At 46.9% G+C, this 13546-nt stretch overlaps 1 protein-coding gene across 2 annotated transcripts in view; it reads right to left on the bottom strand.

Annotated features, from left to right (window-relative positions):
- CHST10 (carbohydrate sulfotransferase 10) overlaps positions 1–13546 on the bottom strand; it is a 208321-nt gene that overhangs the window by 156044 nt on the left and 38731 nt on the right. For both annotated transcript variants that reach the window (XM_086934721.1, XM_086934722.1), the window contains one exon: positions 3241–3376. In XM_086934721.1, the coding sequence (XP_086790847.1) occupies positions 3241–3376 (136 nt within the window). The remainder of the gene's footprint in view (positions 1–3240; positions 3377–13546) is intronic.

The raw sequence follows: 13546 nt of genomic DNA, 5'->3' as shown, positions 1-13546 counted from the left end.
ATTTTGAAATATCAGAGGGCTCTCCTAAGGCTCCAGACTTCAATGCTGAATTCCAGATTACTCGCATCTGCTATTTGGTGTCGCAACCGTGCAAATACCAGTGTACAGTATACCTTTTAGAACTTGCATTCTGTAGAGGTCTTCTGGATTGCGGTGGTCCACTGCAATTTGTTCCCTCACCTGTCAGTCAGCAGCAGGGACTTCAGCCATTGCCAAGGGTATTGTCTTTGGTGTGACATCTGCCAGCAGCTTACATTTTATACTCCTCACTTCATGCTAGGATCACGCCACACACATTTTATTCCAGAATCGCCAAGTTTTTCTACAAATAATATGTGGGGTTTCCAAACCGTCCCTTCCCTGTTCTGCTACTGCTTCAGCCCACCCACTCTTTCGCAAGCCTTCACTGCTAGATCCCAGCAATTTCTCTTTATCTTTGACTTCCTGAAGGGCTCTCTTGTATACTTCAACTCACACAAATCCAGACTTCTATTTCAACAACCGAGACACTGCCACATTACCCCAGATGAGGAAGCTTCACTGGTTACCAGCTGCTCAACGTACCATCTTCAAGACAGGCTGTACAATTTTCAAATCCATTTATGGTAGAAGGCCTGCCTTTGTATCAACCAGATTTTAAAATATACATCACTAACCGCAACTTGAGGTCTACCCACATGAATCTCCTCTCTATCCCTCCCTTTAAAAAGAAGAGTGTGGGAGGCTCCCGCTTCTCAGTTCTTGCCTTCACATTTGGAACTCCTTCCCTCAGGAAATCAGAACCACCCCATGCTACTGGGGATTCAGCAAACATTTGAAGATAAGGCTATTTAAAACAAGCCTACAACTAACTGTTTTGAGCGGGCTTTGCTTATGTTACCTAGAGCCATGAAACCGATTGGTGTACCTGCACTCTTAAAAAAACTCTAACATGAAACTCGATCCTTTATTAGCTCCTCCATTGTTCAGCATCTTTTTGAAAAAGATTTTTAAAAATCCTACTTTTTTTTGTGGCAAGGACCACACATCAAATTGATGGAGGCCCCTCAGCTTCAATAAAAAAAATTAAAAGAAATTAAAAAGGTTTGCGCTCCTACTTTTTCATTTATTTACTTACCCACCATCTTGGATAAATAAATATGAAAATAAAATGTTGCTGGTGTCATTTTGTAGTTGTGCATACTTAATGATGCATGGGTGCACACATCATCATGCACTCGAGTGCCCACAAAACAAAGCAGCTGTTGTAATAATGCTTTTTGGTCTTCTTGTCAATGCTGCAGATTGTCTTGCGATGCCATCAAGAATCACCAAAAGGAATTGGCAAATCCAGTAGGTCTCGCCTTTTGGACCTATTGCTTCCTATATTTGGGTCGCCGCAACTCATTTTCAAAGCAGCCATCTGTAGGGCCTAGTAGATCTTAGGTTACAAATAGGCCATCTTCAGTCTTCTACTTTTACTTGGGCTTGCAATCCACTAGAGGGACCAGCCTCAATGTTCAGTCTATTATCAAGCATACTTCCCTGAGTCCACCCATTGGATGTACACAGTAAAGGCAAGCATGCTCCTTTTCTCCTCAGCTTTGTTAACTTCGGAAGCCTACTTCATTTGATTTATGGAAAAGGAGCACCTAATGCCCGATGCACTAGCACAGAGACCACCATCCTTTCTTTGGTTCCAGTGGCTCTATTCGGCTTCTCATCTTTTCCCGCTGTCATCAGCTTGTGTCCCATTCCCCATCACAGATTCAAAGGCTCCCATGTCCGGTAGTTGCTTGGTCTGTGGAACACAGGACGAAACAACTTTAATGAGGATAATGTCAAAAGGGATCTCCTCTAGTTATTCAGCATCGCTCAATTCGCAATATAGTTCAGAGAGATCCCTGTGCACAATCAAATCTGAAGTTGGTTGGTGAGGCACTGTGGTTAATTTAGTTCTCAAAAAGTCATATAAAGGGTTAGAGCACCCTTTAAGGCAGCAATTTTGCCTCAACTCATTGGCGTTAGGCTCTTTTGACAAAACAGATGTTGGGCTCCTCCTGCATTGAAGGTCTTTCTATGATTAGCAAGTAAATATTTGTTGTATCTTTCTTTCTTCCCATACATCCTTTACTGAGTAAGTTAAGACAGAACTTATCAGGGACAGCTCCTCTGCTATGGCGGAGGAGCATTGCCCCGCTGCTGAAATGCAGTAGTCGAAAGAAAAAGAAAATGACAATAAAACTATGTTATTGTCATTTTATTTTTACTTCCAGTCCGCAGGGTCGAGGGCGGGCGGGCCAGGCCGCAGTGTCGCACAACAGGGAAGTGTGCATGCCATACAGATATGCGCACTTTGATATCTCCAGGCAATTCCTTGGATATATCCTAGTGCTGAGGGGCACATGCTCCCAGGCCTTGCTGGGGCGCAAAACTGGCCCGCTCCGCCCAATCCCAGCGCTTCTAGGACTCTAAGAAGCGCTGGGATTGGTAGGGGTCTAGGAGCCTGTGCCCATAGGAATTGTAGTGTCAGGACGGGAGCAGAGGAGCGGCGCGGAGCAGAAGATCACAACAGCCGGCAAGAAAGGTAAGTTTATATTTGTTATTTTTGTTTTCGCCCCCTCCCCGGACCCCCCACCCCCACCCGCTGGAACTTATTGAATTAAATATTGATTTTAAAACACCACTTAAGCAATATATACTGCTTCTTGGTCCATCACATTAACAGAAACATTGATGAAGTGCTTAATTTAATTAGCACATGTTTTAAAAGAGGAGCTTAATGGTTCCTTTATTAGTGCTCAAAGCAGAACCTGGGTGGCAGCTGGCACGTCTTCTATACAGAAGAGGAAACTCATCTAAAAGAACTCTAAAGAATAAGAGATGAAGGATAAGAAGAAAACAAAAACTAAAGACAGTCTGGTTCAGTAATCTGAAGAGATGAGCAACCTAACAGCGACAAGACATACTAGTGGCTGTCTGAGATCTTGCCTCCCTATATGGCAAGTGTTCTCCAGCTCTTCCAACATGGTTCTTTCTAGGGTCTTGGCTTTTTCTTTACCATTTACTTCACAATTCCAAGGTGATCATGGATACTGAAGAGTTTTGTTGTGCTCATTATTCCGGCTTCTGTTTCAGCCATATGTAGACACCATACAAAGCAAGCCAATGACCGAGCTATTGCAGTGGAAGCTGGGCCATTTATATATTCAAAAATGCAATTAGGGACACAGCACCCAAACAAAACTCAAGTCGACTTACTGTCAGGGTCTGTAAACGTCAAAGGGATAAATCTGCTTGCGACCATCAGCAAAAAGAGCACCCAAAAGCATGCAGCCAGCTTCAGCCACTGGTTGCGCATGTTGTCATATAGAAGCAATGTTGATTTTCCAGTTTCCTGTAAAAAAATAAAAATAACATTGAAGAACGTCAACTTTTACTTTCGAAAAAACAAATATAGGGGCAGTACTATTTCAACTGTATTTGAATACATAACATTTTCTAGCCTGACTTTAGATTAAACTGACAGTAAGGACTCTCACAGACGATAGGTATATATAGTAGTGTTGACAAAATATTTACGTCATTAGCATAGAGTGTGTTTGCTGGCTAACATGTCTGATGAACTTACGACTCAGTAACAAATGGTGAAGAACAAGATATACAGTAACTGCAACTCAAATAAGTTATACTAAAGGTCTACATGATATACATTGAAATTATTCTCGGATGCAGCACTATTAAGAGATTTTTTTTAAGTGCATCAAAGTAAGATTTGATAGGGTTCCACTTTATCATGCACACACCTCCATTAGCAAGCAATGGCTGGCAAAACCAATACGTCTAACACTTTTGACCTATTGGCTTTGCCAATGCTTTTTGCCGATAATGTAAAGAAAAAAAAGCCGGAGTGAGGGAAAGAATAGGCAAGCTAGAGGCGTGGGGAGTAAGGAGCAACATCCAGTGCGCAACAGATGGAGGTGGGTATTTGGGGTGGAGGGAAGAAGCACATGACAGAGACAGCAAGAAAAAACACATGCCCTCCCTGAATGTGAGAGTGGAAGGATACAAGTCGTACAATCAAAATAAAGGTAAAGAAGTAGTGCTTCAGGGAAGAGAAAGGTACAAGAAGGGAAGGAAAAGGCACAAGAAGAGGAGGGAACGCCATGAAATAAGAAGCAAGCAAATAAAATGGCAAGAATGCCAACTGATTGTAAGCAATAGGCTGCCTCCAAGCCCACTCTAGGAATTTGTAATGATCTACAATAGGTCTTTAGACCACAGAGAGAAATAAACGGTCTGTAGGGGAGACCTAAAAATGAAAAAGAAATAGTGTACAATTAGAGTAATTCAGGTGATATCTCTGTAGCAAGTCTTGTCAACAGCAAATTGACACTAATGTTTGAACCAAAAACTGTTTCTGAAGAGAGGGTTATAAGAAACCAGCACTAGCCAAGCTAAAAGGGCTGGATATTTCATATGTGAAAGTGTTTCACTGATTGCTAGGAAACTCATCTGCAGGCACACATATCTTAATAATGTGTCAGTCTCCATTGTTTCGACACCACTTCGGTCCCTAAGTCTCTGGATGCTGTAACACCTTGGGAACTTTGAGCACTGGGCATTTACGGCACACATGTAAAATCCCCCTATTAGTATTTGATAACTAATATATGTATTGTATGACTTCTAGCCCTGAGGCAGTCTGTCAAGAGATGAAACAAGTGTTGGATAGAGCGGAGAAATTATTAAATAAACTAGCGTCAACATTAATCAAGGATTGGACTATTGTTTTGTGGTGCTCAAGGGTATTCGTATGGGTGAGTGAAATAGTTGATTACGGCAATAATGTGTCAACCAATAGATTAAAGGAAAAGTGTGCATAGATAATTACAGGGGTTAGGAAGTGAAAGTATGAATGGACGGCTGAATGAATAGGTATAGTGAGGACTGAGTACATGGATGAACGAATGTGACTCAGTATAAACATTTATATAACTAGGAGTGTGTAATACCTCCAACAAGAAATAGTCGCATGTAAGGAGTGCTGCTTGTGAATAGATTCATGCCTGTACTATGCTAAGAAATACAATCATGATGCCAGAAGCTCTTACTAAAGCATTATGCCATGGGCGGGCACAAACATGCCATATGTATCACAAACATTTGTCATTGTGCCATGGCCAACATTAGGTGGATGACAAAACCCATAGTTGTTCATATTACATCAGTATACCATGAACAGATTTAGGCTAGTGACAAGCACCGCCAGATCATAGATGGCCACAATGTACTGACAATTATGACCCTTTTGCCAGGCCTACTTCACATAGGTTACCCTCAAGCAGAGGTTCTGTTCTGCCTGCTGCCATGTGTCCCTTTTTTTTGGAGGGAGGGGGAGGGGGGGGGGGAGAAATCGTGCTCAGTACCTACATCCCACACCAGCAACACCTGCCACTTACAAACCCAGTGCAGGGTGTAGCCTTCAGCCATGCCCTGTGATTATTCTGCTGGCACCCAGTGCCTTCAAGTAACAACCTTCAACCGAGGCCAGTGGGATTTTGGAGTAGGGCATGGTCTTCAGTTACCACAATAAAACAAGCATTTGCAATGCAGTAGGTCTCGCCATTGCGGGATTTTGAGCTATTGGCATTGCAAATGACAATGCCTTTTATTTGTGTTTAAAAAAACCTGCAATAATAAAAGGCACTGTCACTTAGAATACCAATAGGTCAAAGTTTCTAAAATGCAAGACCTATTGCATTGCAGATGCGTGTTGTTTACAAGTGCCCCATGCTGCGCTTTCACTATACTCCACGTCGCTTTCTTTAGATGAGACACGCCTAAAATAAGGTTTGCGGCAGCTATTAAAGTGAAAGTGTTATATGGGGCGCTTTTACCAAAAAAAGCATTGGTCTGTCAAGTCGACAAACGTTTTTTTTTTTGTAAAAGCGCCACGTGAAAGCGAGCATGGCATGCTAAATGCGCCGTATGTAGCAGGAAAGAATGTAGTGCCTGCAGTGGGAGAAACCATTAAATAAAATAGTGCTTATTGAGTAAATAAGACACACAGTGTAACAATCGAAATAAAGGGGCCAGTCCTCATGGGAGGTTACATATAAAGACAAGGCGGTACTAAGGAGGGACTAACAAGTCTATTAACGAATCAGAAGCCAGCATTTATGAAAGAAAAAGACCATAAAATTGCAAAAATGGGAGGAGATGGGCGGGGCTTCAAGTCCATAATCAATACAGCATGTCTCGCACATCAGTGCATGCGCTGCCCAGGCTCGACCTAAAAATGTTTATGGGTTTAGGGCTTGAATCAATTGCAGCAACTGTACTTACTTGGGCTGCATCCTAATCCATTGTTTACTTACCCACTACACCACTCATGAAAGACACCAGCCATTTACAAATCCGTCTTGCTCCTCCTCCATAAGGAACAGTTCAGCCCAAACTGCTAGGCCACATCCATTCGTGATGGAAACACATTAAACCCCAGATTGACTTAAGCCTATCTGGGCATCAAGAGTGAGATGCAGACTGACTTCAATAACAGTGGGCATCTCACTTAGAAAAAGAAAAACATGATGGCGGGGGGCAGCCCAAGATGGCAGACAAATCTTGCTGAGCTTTGCGACCCCTCCTCTATAATCCGATGCAGTGATGGCCCTGTAAAGATCAGAGACGCTGCACGCCACATGCAGATTTTTAACCCCCTGACAATCAGCACCAAAGCCATGGCTGCAGCCAGCATCAGGAGAGTGGCCTACCAGAGAAGAGGGCCAGGACTGGATCGCATGGAGAGAGTCGAAGGGTGGGGGCTGAGAGCGGGACGAGCCCGTGGGGTGTGCTGCAAGGAAGGCCCCATATAGACCAGAAATGCTGTGCTCTAAATGGGACCATTATCCCCATACCCCTAAATGGTAGTGAAGAGACCAGGGGTCAGCCGGTGTCTGTAGAAGGCAGGGGATGGGCTGCGTGGATCGTGAATGCGTTGAAACTGCTGGGGTGGTTAGCAGGAGGGCATGCAGCATCAATGGGTCTTGGGCATCAAGAGGCCATGTCTGCTACCCCAGCTCTCGGGATGAAACAGGGAATGCTGACAAAAGTCAGGCAGTGAGAATTTGTTTCGTTGACTCAGCAGCCAGAAGTAAAGCACAGTGTGTCAGAACCCCTTTCAGAGGGTCACAGGGCTATTGGGCCCAACTGTGGGGATTGAAGCCTTTCACTTTGTATGTCTCGGTGCCCGGCCAACTATGGATTCTGAGTAATTTTGCCAAGTATTCCTTTTTCACTTAACTTTCAGCTGTAGACCTGGTCAAACGCTCCAATAATCCTGGAGGGGGAGCATGAGAGGGGGATAAAGATTGGTGAATATGGGCCAACAACTCAAAATGCACACAGCAGCAGCACTAAAGCATTGACCAGCCAAATACACTCTTATGAAAATAGATAATTATTATATTTCTACTGCTAACCACACAAGGAAGAATACAGGTTTCATGAACAATTACACAGTCCTCCCCTGAGGTAGGGGCTGAAGGGTTTCTCTATCGATTCCCTGCCCCACTCACTCCCCACCTTAGCAATTTTGGTTAATCCCCATTCACTAATGGTAACATCCAGGGTACGCACAACACTAGTCAGAATCTCAAGAGTCAACTATGACTCTGATTTAAAGTCAATAGTGTTCCAGCGCACACATGCTTGATATTGCACCAAGTTCCCTCAGGCCTGAATCAAATCTTACCCGCTCAGTCAGAAGTGGAGCTCGCCCCTTCACAGGTACTTGCAGCGGCTCCCATCCAAGTCAGGAGAGTCGGGTGCACGCGGACTTGGCGGGCACAGGCTCTCTCCCTCGCAGTCGCAGTAGCGTTCCTGCAGCAATCAGAGGTTTTCTGTGGATTCTCCTGCGGGTTAAGTGTTAACATACTCTCGATGGAGAGAGGGTGGTTACGATGATTCTGGTCTAGGTCCCACTTGGGTGACAGTGCTCTCACAGCATCCTCACTCATCCAACGGTTTGAACCAATCGCAGTTCTGGTTGCTTACGGTGAGCTATGGGTCAGGACAGGTCGCTGTCCACGTCCCGGTCAACATGGCAAAGTTACCCATTGCAGCCCCTTCTGGCATACAGGGTTGCCGCACAACACTTCTGGCCTAATCTCACAGCAGTCTTTGGCCATGGTGGTCCCTCCTGGCATACGGATCAAGCGGAGGCCAGGGTCGCTGCACCGATATCGCACAAGGATTCAGCCCTTGCCACATGGCAGTATACCTCAGTGGCAACTCCTAGCATACTGGCTCACCGAGCCGCTACTGCGCAAGTGTCTGACCTAGGGTGGTGTGGAGTGCAAAAAAACGAAGGATTTAGGCCCAGATCTTTGTACTGGGTGAATGTAAGACATTGTTCTGCATTCTGTCCATCAACTGTGTTTTTTGCAATTTTCACCCCGAGTGGGCTGGGTATGCTCAGACGTGAGTCCCAGGCTCTCCACATCACTGGAGTCAAGCTATCCAGGCTGAAGAAGGCTGATAACCAGAAACCGGTCCTTGGATGCTTGATTCCGGTCTAGGAAAGACATGGCTTGGAAGTTCGGGCTGGACTGTTCCCATGAGGCACAGGGTCAAGGCTGATTTGCATATAGCCATTGTCTGACCTAGGGTGGTGTGGAGTGCAAAAAAACGATGGATTTAGGCCCAGATCTTTGTACTGGGGTGAATGTAAGACATTGTTCTGCATTCTGTCCATCAACTGTGTTTTTTGCAAGTCTTCAGCCATTACCGCACGGCTGTCTTTACCACAGGTATCTTCACAGCAGCCCTCTGATAGCATACGGGGCGGGATTTGCTATCTCAGCTCTGCAAAAATACAGTGACCAGGCTGGTGCAGCAGTCATTTCTTCACAACTCACATACAGAGTCCACTCGACATGACACCCTGCTTCCCTCCAACACACTCCTCTTCCTCACAGGGCATACTGGACTTGGCAAGCAGGAAGGTGATGTCACTATTTTACAGCGCCTGTGCTTGATCGAATTTGTGCTTTGTTTGTCTGCTTGTGTCTGGGAATACCATTGCTTCTGCGCCTCGCTACCCACCACAGAATTAATTAAATAACTATCTCCCCAACCCGGTCTGCTATTCCCTTTGAGCCGCCATTATTTGTGTTGTTGTTGTTGTGGCCGGAGCCCGCCCCCTACACCACGCACCCGCCTCCCAGCTGCTACTCCCTCGCCCCTCCCTCGCCCCAGTTGCGCCGAAGGTGCGCCAAAGGTAAGCCTGTCTACATCCGTCCGCGCCAAGCCCGCGCCTAGCGCCAGACCCCCTGGCCCCCGTCCCACCCACCCCACCCGCATTACATACGACGCCTCCACCCTCGTAGCCCTAAATCCCGGCCGTCTCCCCAACTGTGCCCAAGCCGCCCCTGGACACACCCATGGACCCTTCGCATGCAACTCCTGCAAGTATGATGGCACCAAGACCAACTCCACATCCACGAACACCAAACAGAGATCTGACACCAACCACCTAAAATGCATCCTGCTCAACACCCGCTCGGTCCACAAACACGCTATCGACCTTTGGAATCTACTAGGCACCATCTCTCCAGCCGTCGCCTTCCTAACAGAAACATGGATGAACGCCTCCTCAGCCCCAGACATCACCATTGCCATCCCGGAAGGATACAAGATCATCCGTAAGGACCGTACCAAGCACACTGGAGGAGGCATCGCCATCGTCCATAAGAATTCCATCCGCATCTCAACCAGCTCAGACGTCAACCTCGCTAGCGCCGAACACCTTCACTTCCAGATCCACACCGACCCCAAGACCACACTCAGAGGCACCCTCCTCTACAGGCCACCTGGACCCCGTGCACAATTCAGTGAAGACATCACTGACTTCATCACCCCACACGCCCTCCCCTCCGAGGACTACATTCTACTGGGAGACCTCAATTTTCACCTGGAAAAGAGCAACGACAGCAACGCCACCACCCTTCTGGACAATCTCGCCAACCTTGGACTCAAACAACTTGTTAACACCCCCACTCACTACGCAGGTCACACACTCGACCCCATCTTCACCTCCAGCAAACATATCTCCTTCAGTCACACCACAGTTCTCCATTGGACGGACCACAGCTGCGTTCACTTTGTCTACAAAAAGACCACAACCCACAACCATCCTCAACCTACTCTGCGAAGAAACTGGAACAAAATAACCATCGACCAGATCTCCTCATCGCTTATTCAAAACCCCCCTGCCCACTCTTCGAACCCCAACCAAGCAGCCATTAACTTCACTCAATGGCTAACAAACAGCGCCGACAACCTAGCACCTTTGAAAAAACGTCAAAACAAACTAGGCAGCAAAAATGCTCCCTGGTTCAACGATAATCTTAAGAAATCCAAGAAACTCTGTCGCTCCCTCGAGAAGGCCTGGAAAAAAGACCCAAACACCAGCACCAGAGACGCCTTCAAAAACGCCACCCGCACACACCACCAACTGATCCGGACTGCCAAGAAAGCTGCACTTAAAGACCGACTAGACAACAACGCCCACAGCAGCAAGGAATTATTCAACATCGTCAAAGAATTTACCAACCCCTCAGCCAACTCAAACGACATCACTCCCTCTCAAACCCTTTGCGACTCCCTAGCCTCGTTCTTCCACGACAAAATCGCAGACATCCACAACAGCTTCGACAACCAACCCGGAGACCAACCCTCCCAACCTTCTGCCGCACCGTCACCCCCCTTGAACATCCTCAACGACTGGAACCCTATCTCCACCGAGGTCACCATCCGCCTGATGAACTCCATTCACTCTGGTTCCCCCACAGACCCATGCCCTCACCATATCTTCAACAAAGCAGACTTCATCATTGCACCACACCTCCGGGACGTCATCAACTGCTCCCTCAACTTCGCCACCTTCCCGGAAAGCTGGAAACACGCCGAACTCAGCGCCCTTCTGAAAAAACCCACAGCTGACCCCACCGAACTCAGAAACTACCGCCCCATCTCGCTCCTACCATTCCCGGCCAAAGTCATCGAGAAAGCTGTCAACAACCAGCTCGCCGCCTTCCTCGAAACCAACAAATCCCTCGACTCCTCACAGTCCGACTTCCGAGCAAAACACAGCACTGAGACCGCACTCATCGCAGCAACAGACGACATTCGAACTCTACTGGACAATGGAGACACAGTCGCCCTCATCCTCCTTGACCTCTCCGCAGCCTTCGACACAGTCTGTCATAGCACCCTCCTACAACGCCTCAAAAACATCGGAATCCAAGGAAAAGCACTGAAATGGATCTCCTCGTTCCTTACCGGAAGAACCCAGAGAGTCCGCCTCCCACCATTCAAGTCAGAGGCCACTGAAGTCATCTGCGGCGTGCCACAAGGATCGTCACTCAGCCCCACCCTCTTCAACGTATACATGAGCCCCCTCGCGACCATCGCACGCCAACACAACCTCAACATCATCTCCTACGCTGATGACACTCAACTGATCCTCTCACTTACCAAAGACCCGAACACCGCCAAAACCAACCTACATGAAGGAATGAAAGAAGTAGCCGAGTGGATGAAGCACAGCCGTCTGAAACTGAACTCAGACAAAACAGAAGTCCTTATCTTAGGTACCTCCCCTTCCGCCTGGGATGACTCTTGGTGGCCTGAGGCCCTTGGAAAAGCACCCATCCCGACGGACCACGCACGGAACCTTGGCGTCATCCTGGACTCCTCACTCTCGATGAACAGACAAGTCAACGCCGTTTCATCATCCTGCTTCAACATTCTGCGCATGCTCAAAAAAACATTTCGCTGGATCCCCACCGAAACTAGAAAAACGGTCACCCACGCACTGGTCACGAGCCACCTGGACTACGGTAACACCCTATACACCTGTACCACCGCAAAACTTCAGAAAAAACTCCAACGCATCCAGAACGCATCAGCCAGACTCATACTAGACATCCCGCGTAAAGACCACATTTCTAGCCACCTGAAAAATCTCCACTGGCTCCCCGTCAATAAGAGGATAACATTCCGCCTCCTAACCCACGCACACAAAGCACTCTATGAACTTGGACCCAAATGCCTCAACACTCGACTCTCCTTCTACACTCCCCCCCGCCAGCTACGCTCCTCCAACCAAGCCCTTGCTACTGTACCTCGCATCAACAAAACAACCATGGGAGGAAGATCCTTCTCCTACCTGGCCGCTAAAACCTGGAACTCACTTCCCACTCACCTTCGCCTTACTCAGAACCACCTAGCATTCAGAAAGCAACTTAAAACTTGGATATTCGACAAATAATTCCCCACCCCTCTTCAAGCGCCTTGAGACCCTCTGGGTATGTAGCTCGCTATATAAATCTCTTGACTTGACTTGACTCCCGGCTCCAGTGCAGGTAGTCTAGGTTTCCCTCCGCAATTCCCCCTCACCCAGCAAGGAGACTAGCAGGCCTTAGCCTACAGTCAGGATATCAGGCAGAAGTGTTGCAGAGCTTCCCCTTACACATCCCTTCTGGCTGCTTGGCAGATGACAATTTTTTGGGTCTTAAACTCCCGTTCTTATAGTCCATTTCAAGACACCAAATGTGATTTAGGGACTAAGTCTTTGATGCTTTATATTGGGGTTCTGTTTCTTTTTAAGTTGTCGTAAATATTTAATTTACCGTCTTAATTTCTATGCAGGTAAGTACTTAATCAATAATAACTCAATCGGAAAGAAAAAGGCAGAGTCCGTGGTGTTAGAGTTCTTAGGGGTTTTATTCCTTAAAAAGGAATGGTCAAGACCTGGATATCATGTTCCTGCAACCTCAGGGGTTCAGGAAGGGATAGAGCAATATTTTATTGACAATACATAGCTTATATACTTAAATCATGTCATAGAAACCAATATGGTAGGCGTAACAGCTGAGAGGAGACAAGATAACAGCATCCACGTGGTAGGGATACGTAATTAGAAGGCGTGAACTAGGCGTGAACATAGAGGTGTGTGCTAGAAACGTCACAGATAGGTGTCACAAAGGGGTGGCACAAAGCAGAATGTTGCAATGTCAGCAGAAATCTGGAGCTTGGATGCGCGCGCAGCTGCATGACGTGTGATTGACGTGAAAAACTGGAGGGTGCAGGGGACTTGACATTTTCACTGATGGAAAGAGACAGAAGTCTGGCATGTCAGATCAACTCGTACTTCTATCATATCTGATATCTGATGTTTGGGAACCATATTATCTGAACGGGAAAGGTCTCTGGGGCAGAAGCTTATTCTATACTGACTGTGAATGCGTGTATAAGCGCCTAAGTGTCTACATGAGAATGCGAGGGGGCATGGGCCTTCCATGGTAACAGAGCTATGAATTACTTGCATGGAGACAGTAGGCCGGCCCTTTGCTCTGCAGCTGGGGGGATGTTTACTTAAACTAGTAAGCAGGAATGTATTTTCGAGGAGCGGAACAGATAATTCGAAGGTTGAAGTCAGTCTTGGCAGGCAGCAGGCTGTGCCAAGCGCCGGGAGCCGCGCAGAGAGTAAGTCAGAGGT

The sequence above is a fragment of the Lissotriton vulgaris genome, chromosome 8 (genome assembly GCF_964263255.1).
Source record: "Lissotriton vulgaris chromosome 8, aLisVul1.2, whole genome shotgun sequence".
NCBI lineage: Eukaryota > Metazoa > Chordata > Amphibia > Caudata > Salamandridae > Lissotriton > Lissotriton vulgaris.
Note: the sequence above shows the minus strand (reverse complement) of the source record. Positions and strands in the feature narration are given on the sequence as shown.